A 22,150-nucleotide genomic window follows, 5' to 3' on the forward strand; every position below is an offset into this window, starting at 1 on the left:
AAAGAAGACTATTTTCCCCTCTATTGCAGTCTTTTAATGTTCCCATCATTCACTTACCTGTTTGTTTCATCATCTACTTTATGTGTGGATAGCTGCCTTGTATTTGGAAAAACATGTCACCTTTTTATTCATAAGCTGAGTAGATGCATCTTCTTCTTTTTTAAAATCTTTTTAACATGTCTTGGAGTGACTTGATGGGGGTAAATATCGCTGATTATACCCTCTATGGATGGTTAAGTGTGTGTTCCTTTTACCAGCAGACCAACTTGATTGGGTAGTTTACCTTTCAGCTATGATATACCAATATAATTGCCCTAAGGAGGTTGTTTAAACAAAAAAGGTTAATCAAAGTTGTGTGCATAATTTTCGTTTTACCTCTTAGGGGTAACAACAATAACAAAAACCACATTGACATATTATGAACTCATAAATGCAGGCAAAATGCATTTTGTCATAATCCCCCTGTATACTACTATTGCTGAAGACACACTACTTTGGGAGTTTTCCAGAAGTCAACTGTTATTCTGGTAGTGAGAGCCTCCATTGCTCCATTCATCACTCAGTCTCCCTTGTTCCCTCATTTCCATTTGGTGACATCTTTGAACGGTTGTATCCACAGAATTGTGGGGAAATCGTTTTAGGCAGAAATTAAACAAATTATTAAAAGCATAGGCTGAACGATATTGCTTGGACATGTTTATTTTGCATTATTACATTTACTACTGTTTTATTCCACCTCTCATGATAGTAAGCCTGGATTATAGTCACATTGAATCACTGTGAGATGCTGCAGGTAAATAAGGTTCTGCACTTCTGTTTCATCTGAAACTAAGTACCGGTACTGTCTTCTTCTAAGTCAATCAAGTCCCATACCAGCCTTCGCTGATGGAAAACAAAAATCCAGAGTGACCTCTGACAATGTAGCGTACTGCCTCTTCTTACCTTGAGAGCACAGGGAGGAGCAGAAGGGTCTGTGAAGTACCGATGCTTGGCTGTTCATGTTCACGAGGTGTGTGGCTGCGAGTAGATTGAGATAAAGAGATTATAAAAGTGAGAGATGGGAACATGTATGCAGCTGGGCAAGCCCACTGGAGTAAAGACACAAGTATGAGTATCAGTTCTCAACAGCTAGTGAAAGATATCTATGTTTAATGTCACTGCTGTGTAATTGAAGTGTGTAACTTCAAACTTCAGCAACTTCGAAAAACAAAAGCTTTTCTAATACAGCTCATTCCTCTTCTGTTGTCCTACACCCAGACTACAACCTGAGCAAGAGCATTCAAGTGAAAAGCATGTGATCTCCTGCTATTCCTCACAACAAATCCCCATGACCTCGCCAAAAAAAAAAGAAGATACGCTCTAGCGTTTCTTAACACACTGCAGTGTCTTTTGAGCGCCTTCTTGTGCTCAAGTCATTACTGCAGACCCATTTCCTTGCTCGGCTATCAGTGGCCCGGCATGTGGTGGTGGTGGTAGTTGGGCTGCAGACGGAGAGGGGTGAGCAAGGCATGTCCTGTGGGCCTCCAACCACATCATGAGCGAGCAGCGATCTTGACTGCTGAAGCATGAAGTAGAAGCAGCCACAGTTCATAAATCCTGCCCATCGCAGCGCTGCTCAGTTGGGGCTGCAAAGCCTGGGGGACAAAAGCTTTGCACTTCTTACATGCTGTGTAGTATGATAGTGGACATACACCTGCATTATAGCGAGCCTATACCTAAACAAACTCTCTGAATAACATTCATCAGATTTTAGAACTTCAAAGTCACCTGAGTTGCTCCTGTCCACAAATAGAAAATTAAAATATATTCTCTGCCAGGAAAGTGTGACCAACCTCTTGGACACGACACTAAGTAATCCCAGAGTTCCATTATGCTCCAGTCATCCATCAATCTCTCAGTAATTTAACGCTGTGAGCGCATGCATGTCCACCTTTACACTGCCTGAAACTACAACAGAAGACAGAGTGTGAGCTCAAAACACAGCCGCAGACATCGAATCAAATCCAACGCTCCCTCATTGTGAGTGAATAAATTACAAGTGATTGTGCTTTGTAATGAAGGCAGCAGAGCATATTGTGCAAATGCTCTGCTTTTTAATGATTTAATTAGAGTACCTCACTCAAACTGGAGCAGAAAATTTCAGCACGGAGATGAGCGAGGAGCTCTGCCAGACAGCGGCAGCACGGCTCAAGATCCTGTGTTAATTGCTGCAGCAGTCGACAGATGTGCCTCACGTTTCTGCCCATTTCCTGCTTTATTAAAATTAGTTAGACCCCAAAGAATGCCAAATGTTGTCTTCGAAACTAAATGATTTACGACCACTAAGCGGCATCCTGTTATTCTAATTTCCAACATACTCTATGCAGTTCACAAAGGATGCTTTCTGTCAGTTTCAGGCATCTACTCAAGTCACATTCTTTTTTATTTATAAGGCACCAAATCAATACAGAAGTTATCCCAAGGCACATTTCATGTCGAGCAAGTCTACACTGTATCTTTTCTAATGTTATTTAAAGAGATCCAACAAGCCCATCCGTGAGCAGGAACTTTGTACCAGCAGCAAGGAGGAACTTTCTTTTAAGAAGAAGCAGAAGCAGGCTGGGGGTGGGCAGCCATCTGCCATGACCTTATTATTAACCGCAGCTCTCAACAACCACTGATTTGTAACTAAAATGACAAACCTTTACGACCAAACCAACCATTTTCATACCATCCCACACTACTACACGAATGTTCAGCTTTCCAGATGCACTTCTCCGTAATCAAACTGAAAAAAGTTCAGTAAGGTCAGACAGTCAGTGAACTCAGCGTGATGTGTCGACCGGAGTTGGACAGCTCTGTGTGCAGTAGTGCTGCCCCAGCCCGAATGCCGTGTCCCTCAGCTGACAGCAGCTCAGGCATTAATCACCCGACTCATTAAGACAATCTGCACAAGTGCCCACAGCTCATAAACTCTGGACTAGACCGTAGTGACTGTTTTACCCTACAAAGCATCTGCTTATTTACCTCTCGATACAGTCAACCCACCCATACACACATATCAGGTGACACAGGACTGCAACTGTTTATCTCCACCAGCGTTACTCACCTTCTTGTCCCCATGTTGGCAGAGCATCACTGCTGGGCCGGTTGGTACTGAACTCTACTTTAATCATCAAAATGACAGATATTGTCTCTCTTCAGGGATCTGTAAACAATAAAATCAAGTCTTAACTTACAACAACCTTGGTGACAGTGGAAATGCATTGAAACTGCAAGCAAAGGAAATAAAGGGAAGAACATTTTTTGACATTGATGCTCTATACTCAAGAAGAACAAACTATCACAATGAATATAAAAGATCTGTCATGAGCGACCCTGATCCTGTAGACTGAGCTAGACTGGATTGCTCGAGGTATACTGTAGTGTAAATGCTTTTCATTCCCAGTAATTAATAGAAAAAGGAAAGTGCAAAATACTTTGCCGTTGTTGACCTGAGGAGGCTCACACACGAGAAGACAGCTCACACGCTAATGTGCTCCAAGGTCCCAACTTGAATAGTCAGGCCTCTCTAATGCCTCTCATCTAGGACCAGTGGGCGTACTTTTCATTGAAACAATATCAAATAGTCACATCATAACTATGAAAAGATGTTCTGCTCACATGCACTGCCTTATGTTCTCCCAAGGCTGCATTAATGGGGAAAGAATGAGAATAATCTATTGCCAAGATCACTGATGGGAAAGCTGTGAATGAATTTCAACAACTGAATAATATTAGGTTTCTGTCATGTGGTGGAAGAAGACAGGTAAAGATGTTCAGTCCAAAAATACATTTGTTTTATTTTTTTTTTTTAATCTGCATCCAAGTAGACAGAAACCTCCACAAATAGAGAAGCCAGTCTATCAGAGTATTGACTACAGAGGAGGCAGCCTTTTACATACTGGGATCTGATAGCCTGCAGGTTATGTGTGCAGCCTGGGTTACCATGGTGACACGCACAGCTTGAAAAGTGAGTCATTGCAGTGTGACCCGAAAGCCGGACGGGGTTAAGCCCAAAGTTAGTTTGCTAACCACTAATCCTGCTTCATGGGACACAACACAGAAACAGAGGTGACAGAAACTCGGAGAGCGACGGCAGCTGCTGCAGCGGCGGTGAAAAGACTGACAAAGATGGCTGAGGGAAACATGAGGATTTGAGCTGTATCAGTGACAGCGGTGAAGATAATCCTCTAACAAGCTCACTGAGCAAGACAGGTTTCAGTGCAGGAAAAGTTGACCATGACATGTGAGAACCGAGGTGTAAACAAAATCTGCTTTTCCACAAGACAACACAACTAATCAGAGAGAAGTAGTCAAAACAGGCAGCTATGAACCCAGGTTAAAGGAACATGTCCACATTTTAGGTAAACATGTAAGCATTAGATGAGTTAGACCTGTGGTTACAAATTTCTGGTGACCCCCAGCTGTCAATCAAGATATTTTTATATGCTGCATTTTACTTGAACTCGATTTATATTCGAGAAAGTGAAAGTATAGAATACAATTGTTTAAGATTGTGTGTGGTGTTTTAATCATAATTTTAAAAAGGACATTTCAGGTGACCCCATTTAAATTCCAGGCGACCCCACGTGGGGTCCCGACCCCAAGGTTGAAAAACTCTGAGTTAGACGAAAAGATCATCACCTTTCTCATATCAAGCTGGAGATTAATTTATCTGTAGCATAAGGACCGGAAACAAAGGGAAATAGCTCTGCACACAAAAACCGTCTATGTGAATTCTTAGCATGACTGCACATTTGGGTCCTACTTGCAGCCCCTCTTGGCAGTATAAGCAGCCCACATGGGCAACATTTTATGGTCCCCAGTGCCAGCTCATGATTCACCCATGTGAGGCCCACATGGCCAGGTGGGAGATCTAACATGGCTACAGGCCAGAAAAATTAGTTTTGACAGATGAATATATGAGCACCTGGCAAATTAAGTGTTGAGCCAGCGCTTCTGATTAACAACTCTACAAAACCTCGGCAGATATATGTCACGGTCATTCACAGATATGAGAGTGTAAAAATATTACAGCAGCTTTAAATCTCACTTTATATTCAATCTGCAATACTAAAGAATGGACTGCAAAACCTGCAGTATGGACCAGTGCTGCAATGCAAGGCTCGCAAAGTCAAAGCGTGCATCATGGTGCTGGTTGAGTGTGTGTGTGTGAGAGAGAGAGAGAGAGAGAGAGAGAGAGAGAGAGAGAGAGAGAGAGGGGGGGGGGGGGGGGGGGGGGGGGGGGGACGAGTCACCCTCCCCAGCCCCCTGCCCAATTTTCACGGAGGCTGGGTTTCATCAGGTTTTGTATTTCAGACCTATTGATTATCTGCAGTGAGGGGGCCCTGTGACAAAACCTCAGCAGGAGTTCTCCATCTGTAATGAGCCATGTGCCAAATACAGGCTCTCTCCTTTACACACACACACACACACACACACACACACACTCGCTCTGCTGTGTTATTGCTTCCCTGGTTATGAAAGTGAGGTATAGAAATATGCCCTCTGATAACAGCAGCAGTAAAGCTCATGCTGGTGAAGGTTTCTTTTATAGGATGATCCAATCTGCTGTGAATCAATAAAAACATTCACAGCACTGCACATTTTTACCCACTAACACACATGTAACATATTGGGTTATATTTCCTGTTATTCCGTGTGTTTCATGTGAAGGTTGCAATCGGTTAGCTGATCGATTCCCCTTCAGTAAGGCCCAGTAGCCCCTGTAGTCCTCTCTTCCTAATCGATTCTTATCTCTCTGACCTTTGAGTCTGCTGTAGACACGAGTGCGGCTGCAGGTGCAGCCCGAACACAGAGATGGAGAGCGACACCTGCAGCCATACAGCACCTTACTAGCAACACTTCTCAACATACAGACAACACACATGAAGGTTTTAGGTTTTAATCTCACAATAATTCATATTCAAGTCACTAGGACCTCGGATATAGAAGAAAAAGCCCTCACCTTCCTTTCCACGATGAGTTGCCGCCATCTTGTGGCGGGAAGATGAACAACTGCCCGTTGACGTTACTGTCGTAAAACAGAAACACACACCTCGTGGAAGCGTCGCTTTATGGCAATGTGTCATTTTAAAAAGAGGACATGGCTTCTTCGGTGATCTGTAAAGAAACACAGAGCAGGTATACAGCAGCTGTTATTAAATCAAGCTTATTCGAGAAATATAAAATGTTCACGGACTGAACCGTCATGTCTGCTGTTTGTTTTTAACAAAACCAGACGTAACTGTCGCATGCTGTGCTCTGAGTTAACCTCCTGTTAGCTAGCACATCTGTAAACTAACAAATGGGACAATGTTTGTTTTTGACGCTGTTATTTCAGGGTGAGCTCAGTGCTAAACAGAGACGTGAAGCAGTATGGAAAGAAGTACATGTTTGATTGCAATGAAGAGACATGCTGGAATTCAGACCAGGTAAATCTCAGATGGGTCCCATTGCCATACAACATACAGTATATCGCTGTGTAATTACAGTGTGCAGAGAGAGGAATTGTGGCTTCAACAAGTCAGTACCTGAACCAGGTGCACTCACTAATTGGCTCATATTCTTGGCTGAAGAGCTGTGCTGATTAGAGTCAGCTGGTTTAGTGCATGGGCAGGACAAATACACCACAGCCTGTACTGGTTACTAGTTGTCATGTTATTTTATTTTTGCAGCTAATATCTAATCAAGGTATTTAATCATTTAATACTAACAGGAAATGCCACATTAATCGAGCTGCATCTTCAGATTGACTTATAAAGCTATGAGTTGCTCTTCCATTTGTGTTGTGTATGTACTGGCATCAAGCACATCAGCTGCATATACTTACCCAAAGCCTGATTATTCAAGATGGTCTTCCCAGAGGAACCTCCCTGGGTGTTGCTGTCAGTGTTGCAGTGAGGCATTGTGAATCTGTTGCAGGGTGAATGTCAGTGGGTGAATCTGGAGTTCCCTCAGTCCGTCACGGTATCAGAGTTAAAGGTCCAGTTCCAGGGAGGGTTCTCAGCAAAAACATGCAGGCTGGAAGGTAAAGCCCAGAGATTATATTTTCCGGTTGTGTTTTTTTTCCTGTTTTCTATTGCAGGTGTGACGAGATAACCTAAATGATTTTCCACTTGTGTTTTCTGCAGGTTGCCCTAAAGATGGAGATTTTACAGTGATCAGCCATTTTTACCCAGAAGACAACAACTCGCTTCAGATATCCTTCATTCTTATAATCCAGCATTCATGAGGGGAGATTAGAGTGGTTACCTGGGAGATTTTGCAACAGTGTGTGTGTGACAGATTTGTTTTTATAATTATTTCATTTGAGTGTGTGTCACTATTCATTTTTAACTCTTATTATGCATCAATTTAACTTTCAAACTATAATGTTCTCCATATGTAATCTTTAGTTAGATCAAAGCTACTATATCAGGCAAGTGTCCGAGCTCCATCACACATTTCTCAAACAGAAACATAATACTAAATACAGGTCTGCTGTAACACCATAAAAATTCAGTCTGATAGTCTACAGCAGCGTTATTGCGGCAGCTCAGGCTGTACCTGTCACTCTAGGAACTGTGCGCTTCCTGTTGCTGTTCAAGATCGTTCATAATAAGTAACTGACAATATTTTCCTGGACATGCTTCTCATTATTACTGTGCTTATCTTGTTCTTAACTCCACACCCACAGCTTTCCCATACAGGAGGCCCCTGCAGTGGACAAAGTAAAAATAATGTTTGAGAATAGTGCCGACTTTTTTGGGAGAATAATTGTTTATTCCTTGGACATCCTGGGGGAAAAAGCCTCATGACCATTTTTTTTTCACCCTCTCATGAGACAGGATATGACCCCTGTGTAACCTTACAGGACGCAGGATGGTGTGGTGGCACTTGGGAAACATGTCATCTGCACTGCCACCTCCTCTCTGATGTGAATGTGGCCTTTTTTGGTATGGACACTTTTGAGGATCTATCCAACAGTCTCTCTTTATCACTCAAGAACGCGAGGCATGGCATGAATTCTGAAACAGTGTTTTATTTGCAGATCTTAATGGTTTTGTGGTGATGATAAGAGCACTTGTAATCACTTATAATCTATGTGTATATTGTGCCTTTTGAGTTCAAGTGGCATTTAAGTGGAACAAACAGTATAAAAATACATTTTTATTAAAACTTCTTTACAGACCTCTTTTGCTGTCCTCTAGCCGAGCAAAAATAATTCTGCTATGTAAAGGGGAATGCACACAAATGGAATAAACCGTTTATAAATTAACAAATGCTGTTTACTCAGTGTAAATGTGTTTGCATATGTGTTGATCTATTACAATGACTTGTAAAGGTGACAGACGTCTTAAGTCATCCGACCACCAGTGAAAACTGGCCGTAGATCTGAGATCAACTGTGTCAGGCTGTTCCTTCCATTTATTTATTTTAACTTGTGTCATGTTGGCGTTGGTGTTGGCTTGTAGAGTTTCAGAATATGGTCCTCCAACACTTTCTGAACTAGAAAACAATCAATGAGAATGTCAGTTCATTACAGCAAAACGTTAACATTATTATAAAATAAAGAAATTGTATGTATCAGGCAGAAGACAATACATACTCTTTTTGTGTCCAAGGGCAACAGCTAAGGCCATTGGGCTGTACCCAGAGTCCGACTCAATGGTCATGTCTGCCCCTTTGGCTAAAACACAATACAGCAGTGGCAAATCAATAAAAGCAGTTAAACAGAATTTGCTAGCTTTTATCATGACTTATAGACAAATGTTGTACCTAAAAGTGCCTCTACACATTTGATATGGTTCCCTCGTACAGCATAAAGAAGAGGAGTTCCACCATTCTGTGAAGAAAACACAAGCAGGTTTATTTAAATAAAAACATATAGTCTAATTATTATAATTTCAGTGTTTACTAGACTTTTTCAGCCATCTTGATGTGCACTGGCCTGCTGTAACTACTAAATCTCGTGGTAGTGTCTGATAATGTGTGACAAAGTCATAACTGTACCCAGTCATAAGTGTTAATGTCAACTCCATGTCTTAGAAGAGACTCAACAATGTCCACATAACCTCCAGAGCTGGCCAGTGTCAGGGCGCTCTCTCGCTCCCTCGCAATTGTTTTGGGGTCTGCTCCCTGAAATGTAAATGTCACACAGTGTGAGATGGTGCATTTAAAGTCTTGATGACATCTACATGTCTTTATGGTCAGCACAGCAGCAATCGCTTACTTCTAACCTTTTCCAAGAGAAAATCCACCATCGCTTTCTCTCCAAACGCTGCAGCCCACATTAGAGGTGTGAAGCCCCGTTCATCCTGTTTGCTGAGCAGTGAACTGTCTGCAAAATAAAACCAGTCGCAGCCCAACATAAATAATTATTTAACAATAAAAATACGATGTGTGTGTGCTGTCTGTGCTGGTGTTTTACTGCTGGTGGATGGAAGAGAGCCATATTCCTCACCTTTACTCAGATGGGCAGCCACTTGTGAAACCTCGCCTTGAGCTGCCAGCTGGTGGATGGACAGAGCTGATGGAAATAAAACCACAATATCTTCATGTGGTCAAGCCAATGAAAATAAAGTGCTTGCTTGTCTAACACAACTTTCTTAACCCCTTTCCACCAGAGCAGCTTTTGCTTGTACTTACAGTCTAATGTGGCTGGGCGCACTGTGATCTCATTCCCACGCTGTTTGTTGGTCAGAGTGGTGGAGTGTTTGAACAAACCCTCTTCATCCACATCCATGTTCTCTGGAGACACCAGCACAGGCAGATGGACCACAGGCATGTCAGTGGAAGCAATATATTTTAATTGATCATTTACAAAAATCAAATGACTGCATATTACACTGACAAAGATACCACATGTTAAAGGCGAAATAAAAGGGGAACTAGTAGCCTACCATTGGACCGCTCATCTCTGGACTCGTAGGAACATGCATTAGCGTTAGTTGCCTGGATGTTTTGGCCATCTGCAACCTCATCATCACCTCTGGCCTCCATGATCACTGCAATAAAACACAAGACAGGAACGACTAAATGCTGTGCTGCTGCTATCGGGAAAAAGTAACCGAAAACGTGTTTTAAAAACAAATCACATTGTAGCCTACACTCACCACATCCAGCCTCACAGTCTAATTTGCGCTAACTTCCTCTGAAGGAAACTGAAAGTAAATTGTTTCAGCTCACGCGATGGATCTGGCTGGTCATCGCAGCGTGCCCACGGTACATTACTTATCGTCCAGTTGATCTACTACTTAATGAATCAATTATTTCTGACAAAACGGATGAATCACCCCGTGTAACGTAGCACAGCGGCTGATACTCTTGGAAGGAAGAACTGTTTTTCCTCATAATCGATATTTCTGTCCGGAATACTGTCGTGTGACACATGACAACAAAAACACGGAAGTAGTAGGAATCAGCTGACATAACTCGCTCAAGGCTGCGCCGTGTTGTTGACAGTTTCCTAAAGAAACAGCCTGCCAGCACCATGGAGGACCAGGAGATGCAGCTGAAAGTCAGACGAGGTAAAACACATGCTGCATAAATAAGTATTTCACTCACCTCATCGTTGCCTGTCGCTTGAGCTAGAAGCTGTTAGCTCGCCTTTGACGCTAAGCTAACAGCCTATCGTGCCATTTGGTAGTGCGGCATTTATCCGTGTCCACTATTTTTGGACGTTTTCCTCTGTTGTTTTCCAACACCCTCCCTATCTGTCTGTGCTTCTTTGACTCTACAGTGTCTGACAAATTCACGGAGAGCATGTACGTCCTGGCTAACGAGCCGTCCGTGGCTCTCTACAGATTACAGGAGCACGTCCGGAGGTCGCTGCCTGAGCTGGTGCAGCACAAGGTATTCACACTGACTGTGTGGTAGGCTGCTCCACTGTTGTAGACCACAGCCTCTAAGGTGTGGGAAGAGACAGGGGGCTTGGTAGGCAATATAGTCATTGAAATGCACACTAGTAAAGAAACAAGTCCTTAAATGAATAAATCTACTTAAAGCCTGTATCTTTATTCTGAAGGTCTTCTCCACAGCAGACATTTTGACTCGACTTAGAGGAAAAGCACAGGTGTTACTAATAACATTAATGATGATTCTGCCTTTCAGGGGTGAATAATGATTGGTTATCCGCAACCAACTAAGTACAGATGCAGCAAAAATGTAAATGCACTCCATGATACTGTCTCATCTTTCTTACTGTGTTACAACTTGGTCTAAGGCAAGTCATACAACTCTACAACCGCTTCATAAACTCTATAAACAGGCCTAAAGGTACTGGCTGGACCAAAAAAAAAAAAAAAGAACTGTTATCATCACTGTAACATCATCAAAAAATGTAATTTATTGACCTCTGAAAACTTCATATTTATGGCTAATGTCTGTTTACTCTACAAGGTCCTCCACTAGCTTGCGCCACCGCCACTCAAATAATTTGTTCATTACTCTAAAAGTAAGATCGACAAGATCTACCACAAGAAGAGACTGCTAGGCTACAATCTCGATCAACAAGATTTGCTAGGACAGCCTTCTCAGTTAACGCAGCAGGATAGTGGAACATCTTGCCAGTCAGTATCAGGGAGTGCAGTACATTGTGCAGCTTTAAAATTAGTATTAAAAAGTGGCTGCACCCACTAAAGTAAAGTTATATTGGGGGAATGGAAGTCACCCATCATTAAATGTATTGTTTACACCTGTGCTCACGTCAAAATGTCTATATGTCCATTTGTGGGTGTTACTCCCGTTTTTTGTTCCCTTTTTCAAACCAACCCACAAAATGTATTTAAATCTAAAGTGATTAGTTAAAAAATATATGACTAGCACTGTCACTCTGATCTTCTGTAGCTATGCAGCTTCATAGACAGCAGAGTGGGAGGCACTGTCTGTTTAGACACATTTGCCCATAACCATCATTACAATTGTATGCAACCTGTACCACACCAGCATGTCTGTGGGCCTTTATGTGGTCATAACAATTTGACCAGGTCACTCAGGTCCTAACATGTGCCTATTTCTTTCATATCTAACACACTGACTATGAGAGCTAACTGTTGTCGGCCTTGTAATATACAGTATATGAGACCTTAATAGGCATTGTTCTTACAAGATAATCAGATATTCACTTGATCTGCGTGGTCATCATGTTCAGGTTCACTGTATATGCTTTTCTGTAACTTCTCAAACAGACAGATATGCAGAGCTGGGAGCAGCAGAGTCAAGGAGCCATCTATTCTGTGGAGTATGCATGCAGGTGAGAAAATGAACAGACCTACATATTTCCAAAACCACACTGACCCAGCTCTGTTCAGTTTGTTAACACTTTAACTGATCTGCTGGTCTTTGCAGTGCTGTGAAGAGTATGACCAACAGCAGCATGTATTTCAAAAACATTGACGGTCTTCTCCGTCAAGCCATCAGCATGAAGGAACAGATTAGCAACTCTCAAGGACGCAGGTAGGAGGCAGCAGTGAACATTTTCACTGAGACATGGTGGTGTCCATGGTGTTAGGGTGGGCAATATGGTGGTACTTCAAGATTATAATCATATTACATATGTATATAGTGTCATTAAGTATAGTTGTGTTTTTGCATTTGCAGTGTTTTGCATAATAAGTGATATTATAATAGATAGAAGGCTAAATTATTTCTGGTCCTTTGCTGGTTTTTGTTGGATCTAATCTTTTTCAAAATTTCAAAATGGGTTTCTGATTCGGGAAAAAAAAGCAACACAATATGCTAATTGAAATGTATATTGACATTTGTTGAGCAGGATCTAACTCAGTTCTTCCCTTACTTTCACATGCACAAAGCTGATTCAAAGATCAGCCTTAACATTATGACCACTTGCCTAATATTACCTGGTACCTTGTCATCAGCAGAAGATCCTTCTAGTCTTGTGAGGTGGGGCCTCTAGATTTGTTTGTTCATCAAGTACATTGGACAGATGATTGATTGGGCATATGGCTGTCCACAGGGTTTCAAGAAAACGAACAACTTGGAACCTTGATTACTAATTAAGTTAATAACTGTAACCAAAATAACCTTATCAATAGCTGAAATTGAAGCATTTGGAAGTTCTACAGTGTAGATGTTGGCAAACCTCACTCTTGTGCAGCATTAAACAGACAAGCGAAAATTCAAAGGAGTTTATTTGTACACATAGAAAAGTGGAGTAACAAAACGTAAATCTAACATAAGCTACATACACTATGTACAGGTGTGTGTGTCTATGTATCTGTGTAGTATGACCTCAGACAATAGAAAAGATGGCAGAAGGTGGTTACAACTGTAACCAAATGACTGTCCTTGTGCAGTAAACTGCAGTTGTCCTGGCTGTGTGGTTCCAGTTTTGTTGAGGAGAGTTTCTTGGTTCTGTCAGTCAGTGTCAGTCTGTCACTTCTCTTTTTATATGGCCCAGTAACTGAGTTGGATGCCCATAACTGTATCCCCAGTTGAATGGTTGTCCTTCCTTAGACCAATTTTGGTTTGAACCAGTGCAAATCAGGAGCACGGAACAAGACCTGCAGTTTTTGAGAACCTCTGACCCAGTCGTCTAGCCATCGCAATTTGGCGAAGTCTTTACTCCTGCCTGATTTTGCTGCTTTCAACACATCAACTTTGTGGACTGCTAACCTTGTAAATGTTCACTTGCTACCTAATATATCCCACACACTGACAGGTGCCATTGTAACGAGATAATCATTGTTATTTCCTCCACCTGTCAGTGGTCATAATGTTATGGCTTTACATGACAGCAGTAATAATATATATCTCTGCAAAACACATCAGCCATCTCTCACCACGCCAAACCAGCTCATCTTTTGAGGTGGTTACATGTACAATTATTCTTCCAAACTAAAAGTAATTTACGTAATTACTGTCAATATTTGAAAAAATAACAGATGAATATAGACTAACCTTTCTGGCCATATTTCCCACCCTAACATCCACTTGTGGGTCCTTCGGTGTCTGGACTTTTATCCTATTTGTGTTCATTCCTTGCTCCACTTCACATATTTGTTCATGTATAACATTTGTTTCTGATTGTTTTATTTTATCCATCATTTATTATCATTTTGTCAATTATTAATTTGGGACATCAGCTAATATGATTTGTTTTTTTACCAATTAATTTACCCCAGCACTTGCAAAATATTCATCAGCCCAGATCTTAACTTGTTTTAGTTTGTATTGTTGTATTTGTTTTTGGTGTTTCTTTATTTCCCACTGACACCTACATGCAGCTTACATGATGTGACCCCTTCTCCTAGTCCCCTTGTCTCTGCTCCACATGCCCCACCCACTTCCTCATGACCACTGAACAGAGGTGTCCAGGTTAGTAAATCCTCCAGACATGACAAAATCACACCCTCCATTAAGACATGAGACTTTTGTCAACCAGTTAGCGATAAGTGAGATGTGGAGTAAATTTATCTTTCAAGATTTTGTAAACAATATTTTAATGTCTCATTTTAAGTGTTCAGAATCATTCTACTTGTATATTGAATTATATTTTGATATGAAATCATTCCAAAAAACACAAAACAAAGTACTCTGCACATTGTGCACAAATATTTGGCAAAAGAAACGGCCATATACACTGAAATAAAGTATTTACATTATTACGATGAAAGCTATCAGTTTGCCAGATTGATACTTGGGCAACATTGGTGTGGATGATATTTAAATCAAGTTCACTGATGCAAAACACTACAAATTATACAAAATATGCTGTATATGTTTGTCATTGAATTAAAACTGCTTTATAATCCCAACAGGAGAAATCAGTTGATAAATGTGTAAACTTAGGTATCTTAAAAATCTCAATCCCATGTTGTTTAATCAGTCAGGACACTGCGTGTAAAATTATAAAAACTGACAGTTTTACACCTCTTTGAGAAGACACTTGTGTTAGCAGTCCTCTTTTCACATGCATCAAAGTCTTAAACCATAATCTCAGCGTCCTATATGTCACACAAGAGTGGAGTCTTTTGCAGAGATTCCTGACTTGCGTGCAAGGACACTCCTCATCTCATTGTTGACCCCATTCCAGGGTTTAGCCTGGGCCTGGAGTAGACCAGATTCAGTAGACAGGGTCCTGTGCATTCGGGGACAGCTGCCACCGCTGCTGTAGCCATCTTTATCACTAGCATGGTCTTGTGAGCCTCCAGCAGGGGAGTACTGTGGTTGCTGGTATGGTTCCCGTTGTCTTGGGTTGCTGCATTGAGGGTAGGAGGGGATCTGATGTTGGATGTGAGACTGGGTACGATGCATCCGCGGTTTGTCCACACCTACTTTGAGCTCGCAAGGCCGCGATACAGGCGTGCTGCTGCTTCCATGATCGTTCTGGTAGAGGGTGTCGAGGTGGTCACCGTGATAGTACTTAGAGCTGTGGGAAGTTTTGACCAGAGAGTGGATTACAACGACCAGCAGGATCAGAATCCCTGAAGAGAGGACGCAAGCACTGGCAATACCTGTCTCCATCTCAAATATTAGCAGCATAAAGATGGACATTGCTGCCAAGGAAGAGACAGAGGAGGGAGAAAAACAGAGAGTTTACTCACACAGAAGAAATGCTTAATATGTTCCTCTGTTTCAAGTAAACAATGTTAATCTGCAATGGGCCAAATAACTGAGCTCAAAGCTGATTTTGGAAGTTGTGCTTTTCTACTTAAATCCCTACTTCCTGCTCACACCTTACAAGACAACGTTTTCTAAATTTGGAATTACAAAAATGTCTCTCTATGTGTTGAAATGTCATACACAGGTCCAATTGTTCTCATCTGAGTTGTCCTATGTTTACCTGCAGGAAAAGAACCACAGACTCCGGCATGCTAAAGGAAGGGGGAGAGAAGCACAGCTCTGGGATGTGACGTGATTTCCTTAGCTGGTGGTGTTGCTTTCTACAGTCCCTTGCTCTGCTACTTCTTGATTGCAGCTAAAGTGGGGTCATAAGGACGACACCCCCTCATCACAATGGAGTGACTGCCTCCAGTGACCCCCACAGTACAAGCCGCTCAGTGGAACAGAGCAACACAGCGCTGCCAGGTTCAGCATTAAAAACACTTAAGTCATGGACGCTGCTCAAAGAATGCATTGTTCTCTTGGACTCACTGGATGGACCAGAGAGAAAGCAGCAGGGCTGTTTTTGCCTCTGCTGTTGAAATTCCACTGCAGTGCCCATGGTTTGGCCCTTAGTTTTCAGTGTTTTGTTAGTTTGTTGTTTATGTACCTAGCATGCAAACTGTATAAAAGCTTAGTACACACACACACATTGAAAACACGAGGGATGTGCTAGAAGGCAGTAACAGGTGCCCAGCTCCAACCAGCACTGCATTACTGAAATATACCTTCATGTCAGAATGGGCAAAATATTCAATGCTGAATTCAGACTTTTAACAAAATAAGAGAATCACAACAACTAATTTGTTCGTACCTGCCAAGTAAACAGAGACCCCCAGGCAGAACAGTCCAATAGCTACATGTCTTACAGCTCTGCTGTCCAAAAGGAACCAGTCTGCTCTGTTGAAAGAAATGAAGAAATGACATGTTTACTGTCATGGCCCAGGATGGTTACATTTTAACATCACTAAGTTTTTAAATAAATACTTGATTTTATGTAACTTTTATGAGTTTTAATTTCTGTTTAGTCAGCTGTCTTTTGTTGTAGTTTTTTGCACCTTCCTTGCTTTCTTTTTCTTTGCTTTTAATTTTTTTCCCCCCATATCAGAGCTTTGAGTCCTAATAAAAAAAGAAAAGAAAAAAAGATGATTATTTGGGTCAGTTTAAATGCTAGATATTCTATGCCCAACTCATTATTATTCACATTTTCTTGGAATGTCCCCCCTGTCAGTGGGGAGGTCCGGGGGCATGCTGTTGGATTTGTAAACCGACGTGGGAAAGGACCAGCTAGAGGCCGTACACTGGGTGCATAATGAGAGGGAAGCCATTGTTTCGATTGGATTCGTAGGGGTTGAGAGGTGGGGGTGGACCAACAACATTGCAGTGAGGGCCTCTGCACTCTGACACATTAGGGCTTTTATGCTTCTGAAACCATGTTTTCTTATAATGAAACTTAATAGTTAAATTTAACATCCAGGATAAGGTTGTGGTTTACAGAGAATAATTAAAGAAGAAGAAACACATCCTGAGCAGATTAAATGTCAATTTCTACTTAAAGCCACAGTGACCAGCCAGTAACCCTTGTAGAATGAAGTGTTGTTTTTTTCTGCCTTATGGTGAAAGTTACGTTTATGAATTAAATCACATTATGAAAGACTTGTTTGACTAAGCCTCAGAATTCAGAATCAAGTTGAGTTTTTAAAAAGGCCCCATAGCTGCATTTATTACAGCTCTTTTGTAGGCCTACTGTATTTCATCATATTGTAAACATTTTTATATTCAATGCACCTAAATGGTAGTTTGAATAACATTTGGCTATAGTTCCTAGTCTATTGTAATAGTAGTAGTAGTCACTGCAGATAGTAACAATTGGAGAATAAAATGTTCAAAATTGTTCTGTAACAGTAGCTAAAGAAGAGTTTAAAGACAGCAAATTGACATTGTTCATTATACAACGTTCTCTCTCTCCAAACTTTGCTCAAATTAGCCATAGGCTACTGGTCAGCCAAGACCAAAGGCTGTAGCAACTAAACCCCACAGTGAACTGAAATAAGCAAGGGTGTTTTTTGTTTCTTATAATTTTATCTTTAAAGTATTCTTGTTTGTTAGGTTTTTTTACTAATTAAATCAGCCTTTCAGCTTGAGAGAAAATAATGTTGTTTCTCATTTTAAAACCTCTATTCTAGTTTAAAAGGTAACTTGTCTGCATGTGTGTCCCTGTGTATTAATATTGTACAAATTAAGTGTAGTTCGGTCACAAATGACCGGAACTATATGTTTTCTTACTGTTTACATCCACAGCAGAATGATACGAGGGAGTGAGGCGGCTGCAATGGCCGCCGGGGGACAACAACAGGTGGCCGAAGAGCAAGGTAACATGCCGTCTATACATAACCTACCTGTCAGTGTCCTGCTCTCCTCTGCACACCTCGGTAGAGAAATAGCTGTGGAGGAGACACACCACCACAGAGCTCAGGTTGAGGGTGAGGGACAGGGCAGAGAGCACCGTGGAGACCGGCAGCAGGACGGCCCAGACATGAGCGGGTATAACCGTGGAGGTGGAGGGGGGAGACTCCTTCACGGTCGCCTGTTGAGACTGCAGCTGGAAAATCAAAATGACTGATAAAACAGACATGATGGCCGATAAAATCCCCAGTAAGGACAGCACTATTAGAGACCGCTGGCTGTACTTGTGCGTCATCTTTAGCCCTAAAAATCTCAGACGACGGGGGGTTTCTCCAGAGGATGAAAACTTTTCCTCTCCTGGTCGGACTCTTTTATTTTAAAAGCAGCTCTCCGTCGTCGTTCCTAAACTCCCCAAAAGTGCACTGGCATTGCAGTGTGTATTCAGCGTTTTCCTCTGTCCTTCCAGGATGAATAGTTTCCTCCCCGACATGGATTTTTGCAGCAGTTTGCCTGTTATGGTGGAGCGCCCCGCTGCCCCGTCCGAGCATGTGATGTGCTTTAAATCCCCAGATTAAAAAGTTCGCAACAACAATGGAGTTTTTCTCTTGGATCCTCAGTAACAATGCGTTGACGTGCTCCTGCGAGAGGAAGAGCTCACTGACCAAACACAAAACACCGTGGCAGGACAAAGGACCCCAAAACATCTCATCCCATTATCATCTCTATTAAAACGTGCGTTTAATTGCATTGCATTTTTTAAGACAATTGTCAACAACAATTTTAGGATCTACCCTTAAAAAATATATATATCATCCAATTTTTCCAATAGGCTATATAGGCCTTGTGTGCGTGTTTTTTTTTTTCCTGCGTGATATCTGTTACAGTCTTATTTTAGATTAGCCTACTTCTGCTGTAATGCAGAATAGTATCCTAATAAAGTGATTAAAGGATTACAATAGCTCTTTCCATCAGCATGTGATATTCTGCTGTTCAACACTGAGTGAAAGCAAATAACCTGTGATACACTGCATAAAATAAAATAAATAAAATATTTAAAAAAAAAATAGAATATAATAAGATAAAGCATATTGGAGAAAAAGATCTATTGTTACACTGCAGAATTCATAGGATGGTGGGTAACTTATTGCAGACTTCAGAGGAATTTGCAGCAGCAGCAATGACCATTTTATTTAACCCCTGTTTGTTATTAAACACCCCTTTTTATTGTTGCTCCGACTCCTCACAATCTCTGAATTGAATTAACTTGACCCCAGCTGCCGTGGCAAAACATGCACAGTTTAGGAATGCACTTTGTTTCAGTCCACTTATTTTACAATCACCTAAACTGTACTTCGACACCTATAAGGTTATTTTCATGTGCGTATTGCAAATGTGTAATGAAATAAGTTGTTTGTCCACTACTGATTTAATACAATTTGTTATTACTATTCACAATGTATGCAGAGTTCATACTATATAAACTACCAGTGCTGGACCGTAAGCACCTTGACTTACTTACGGTCTGTGCTACAGAGGTCTTATTGTTCTGTTAGAGGTAGGGGTAGGGGGGTTGGGGGGGGGGTTAAAGGTGTAACATGTTCTGTTGAGATGTAGATAAGAAGGCAGCTATAAAAGTACACAATGTGAACAATTGCTCTCACACATGTACACTGACCATGGAGGTTATTTCTGAATTCGACAGCCTCACCACATGCTCTAAAAGGGTCGTGGCTGATCTTGTCGAAAGCAGAAGTGAGAAGTTTCAGGAAAATGAAAAAAAAATGGACTTGATACGGAAAGTTCTCAAAGGCGCTGTTATCTCTATATTTTCTACTTCATGGCTTTTGCCTTGTGTAATTAAATAATGATGTTAAACAATCACGGTTGCGATTCAACCTTCAGTCTCCTGATTGACAGACCGCTCACAGTGGTGTTGCGAATACATTTATAAGAATATAGGCTACTTGCATAATTACCACACAAAGCAAGAATTTCCCCTCAGCTACAGGTGATTAGCTGCCTGTACTTACAGCTGGGGGTTTGCACTATTCTCTGTTGGCGTGATGTTGCCCATACAGATGAATCCTGGCGGTAAAGGCTGTGCCAGTCAGTAGGGATGTTACTAACTATTGCATCAGACGCACAGTTTAAGTCACCTCCTGGGATGTTAAACTGTGTGTGTGTCTGTGTCTGTAGTTGTGCATGCGTAAGTATAGCGCTATATGTGTATTGATATGTTTATCAGTGTGGGTGTGTGAGTGTGAAAGAGAAATAGAGTTGTTGTCTACAGTTCCACAGATGATCTGTGCTAATAAATTGTCACTATATTATTTTTAGGAGTAGCACACATTGTGTCACATCCCAAAAATAGTCAATAATGCAGCTCATTCAAGTTATTACCTCTAAATATATCTTTTAAGCTGACAGCATGTCTGCTTTCCATCAGTGTCTTAGCTTTGATTTTAATGAATTTATTGACCTAATTATTTCTTTTACACCTCTCACCGCATTCATCACTTTATTGAAGTCCACGGGCGGACTCTAGTACAGTGCAGTCATGGTTCAACAGCCTCGCCACAAGACAACACAATACATTCAATTCAATTCAGTTTTATTTGTCACTTTCATGAGAAACCATTGGCTTTACATCCTTTGTAAAGCCAATGTTAAATGTCTGTTGTGAATGTCAGAGTTGCTAATGAGATTACGTCATTTTAATATGATTATTTTTATGATATAACTCATGTAATTTATTGCAGTTGTTGTGATAAAATTACACTTAAAGTTTCACTTCATACTTGGGCTTAAAGTAGATGAACTTTGTGTATTTTATTCAAAACAGCAGCAGAATTCAGCCATGACGTGAAGACACAACTGTGGCCCAGTCTTGTAGTGATAACACTGAGGCACTGAATTTATAGATATATGACACATTATTAATCTAGAGGGATTGGGTGGATTGCCAAAGGACCAAGCAGAGTGAAGTGCTGCCAGTACAGAGCTGAGACTTTTGTCTTATGGGTACGGGAAGGGCTCTTTAACCAGCAGGCATCAAGCTGCACAGTCATATCAAAAAACATTTTTATTTATTCTTTATCTATTTATGAACAGCTATTTTGCACTTAATTAAATTATTGTATAACATCATTAAGAGTTTATCTTTAGTCCATGGTGTGCACAAAACCTAAAGTAACTCAGAGGTTCCCTCTCAGAAACCTTTATTTTTAATCTTTAATCATGTGCAGGTATATTATAATGTGGAACTTTTTAGACAGACTGACATCACTGAAAAATGCTGTTAAATCATATATTACCCCCCTGACTAAAGGTAAATGATTATCACAGAAAGTTGTGTCTGTAGGCCATTGGCTTCCAACATAGTCTGGACTTCCTCAGAGGATGTGACAATAATCTGTGTGGTCATAGGATTATTATAAAATTAGGCAAGACATTGTAAAAAAATAAATAAATGAATAAAAAAGAGACACAAATATGCATTTGTTTTGTTGAACTGCATTTAACATGTGTTTAATTTTTGCTTCCCTTAAACGTGAACAGTTTCACCTCTTCAAGCCTATCAAGGGAAACCAAACCACTCACAGCTCATGAACTCTGTGACAAGAGCTCACATGTTTACAATATATGGTCATAAAAAATGCTGTACATCACTGGCGTCTCTGCTTTACATACAGTATAGGCTACATTACAAAACCAACAGTGATGAAGTCAAGATGTGGAGCAGGTGCGCGTCCTCTGGTCTTAAAAGGTGCTCAGCTACATGGAGATAATTAGAGAGTCCCATCGAGGGAATAGCGGCACACCTTATAAAGAATACTACAGTAGTAGGCTTAGGTTCAGGTCTTCATCAGATTTAATATGCTGACGTGTTTCAGCCAAAAGGCTTTCCTCAGAGCATAGCACAGCTAGATGAATACCTCTTTTTATAGGGTTCACAAGCATCTCATTCACAATAATCACAATCACCCCCACCTTAGGGGGTCACAAGTTAGTAGATGCAGAACATCTAGTAGCCTACATACATGTGTAAATATTCAGTGGCACAGTTTATATTCATAGACACAAGAATGGTTACCCTACCATAGAGACATTTAGTTGG

At 41.1% G+C, this 22,150-nt stretch overlaps 4 protein-coding genes across 5 annotated transcripts; 2 read left to right on the top strand and 2 right to left on the bottom strand.

The window, feature by feature from the left end:
* The first annotated feature begins 6,081 nt into the window (after positions 1-6,081).
* nr2c2ap (nuclear receptor 2C2-associated protein) lies at positions 6,082-7,983 on the top strand. The gene is made up of 5 exons (XM_083969659.1): positions 6,082-6,165; positions 6,365-6,455; positions 6,946-7,051; positions 7,155-7,222; positions 7,698-7,983. Exons 1-5 carry the CDS (start codon positions 6,128-6,130, stop codon positions 7,818-7,820), a joined length of 426 nt encoding a protein of 141 aa, XP_083825785.1. The 5' UTR covers positions 6,082-6,127; the 3' UTR covers positions 7,821-7,983.
* A 41-nt stretch (positions 7,984-8,024) lies between these two features.
* Positions 8,025-10,336, bottom strand: rfxank (regulatory factor X-associated ankyrin-containing protein). The gene is made up of 9 exons (XM_083969658.1): positions 10,119-10,336; positions 9,906-10,010; positions 9,652-9,753; positions 9,467-9,532; positions 9,243-9,343; positions 9,016-9,141; positions 8,782-8,848; positions 8,612-8,692; positions 8,025-8,511 (listed from the first exon to the last, which is right to left on the bottom strand). Exons 2-9 carry the CDS (start codon positions 10,003-10,005, stop codon positions 8,450-8,452), a joined length of 705 nt encoding a protein of 234 aa, XP_083825784.1. The 5' UTR covers positions 10,006-10,010; positions 10,119-10,336; the 3' UTR covers positions 8,025-8,449.
* A 54-nt stretch (positions 10,337-10,390) lies between these two features.
* Positions 10,391-17,116, top strand: borcs8 (BLOC-1 related complex subunit 8). Of its 2 annotated transcripts, XM_083969661.1 has the most exons (6): positions 10,391-10,532; positions 10,745-10,857; positions 12,192-12,256; positions 12,352-12,459; positions 14,277-14,340; positions 15,815-17,116. In XM_083969661.1, the coding sequence occupies exons 1-5, from the start codon at positions 10,496-10,498 to the stop codon at positions 14,317-14,319; spliced, it is 366 nt and encodes a 121-aa protein (XP_083825787.1). In that variant the 5' UTR covers positions 10,391-10,495; the 3' UTR covers positions 14,320-14,340; positions 15,815-17,116. The 2 variants fall into 2 exon arrangements, with proteins under 2 accessions (XP_083825787.1, XP_083825786.1); XM_083969660.1 differs by lacking the exon at positions 14,277-14,340 and having other exon boundaries at positions 10,410-10,532.
* Positions 14,358-18,448, bottom strand: tmem221 (transmembrane protein 221). Its single transcript, XM_083969657.1, has 3 exons — positions 18,027-18,448; positions 16,442-16,527; positions 14,358-15,521 (listed from the first exon to the last, which is right to left on the bottom strand). Exons 1-3 carry the CDS (start codon positions 18,326-18,328, stop codon positions 14,977-14,979), a joined length of 933 nt encoding a protein of 310 aa, XP_083825783.1. The 5' UTR covers positions 18,329-18,448; the 3' UTR covers positions 14,358-14,976.
* Positions 18,449-22,150: the final 3,702 nt, after the last annotated feature.

Source organism: Trachurus trachurus (genome assembly GCF_905171665.1).
Source record: "Trachurus trachurus genome assembly, chromosome: 4".
NCBI lineage: Eukaryota > Metazoa > Chordata > Actinopteri > Carangiformes > Carangidae > Trachurus > Trachurus trachurus.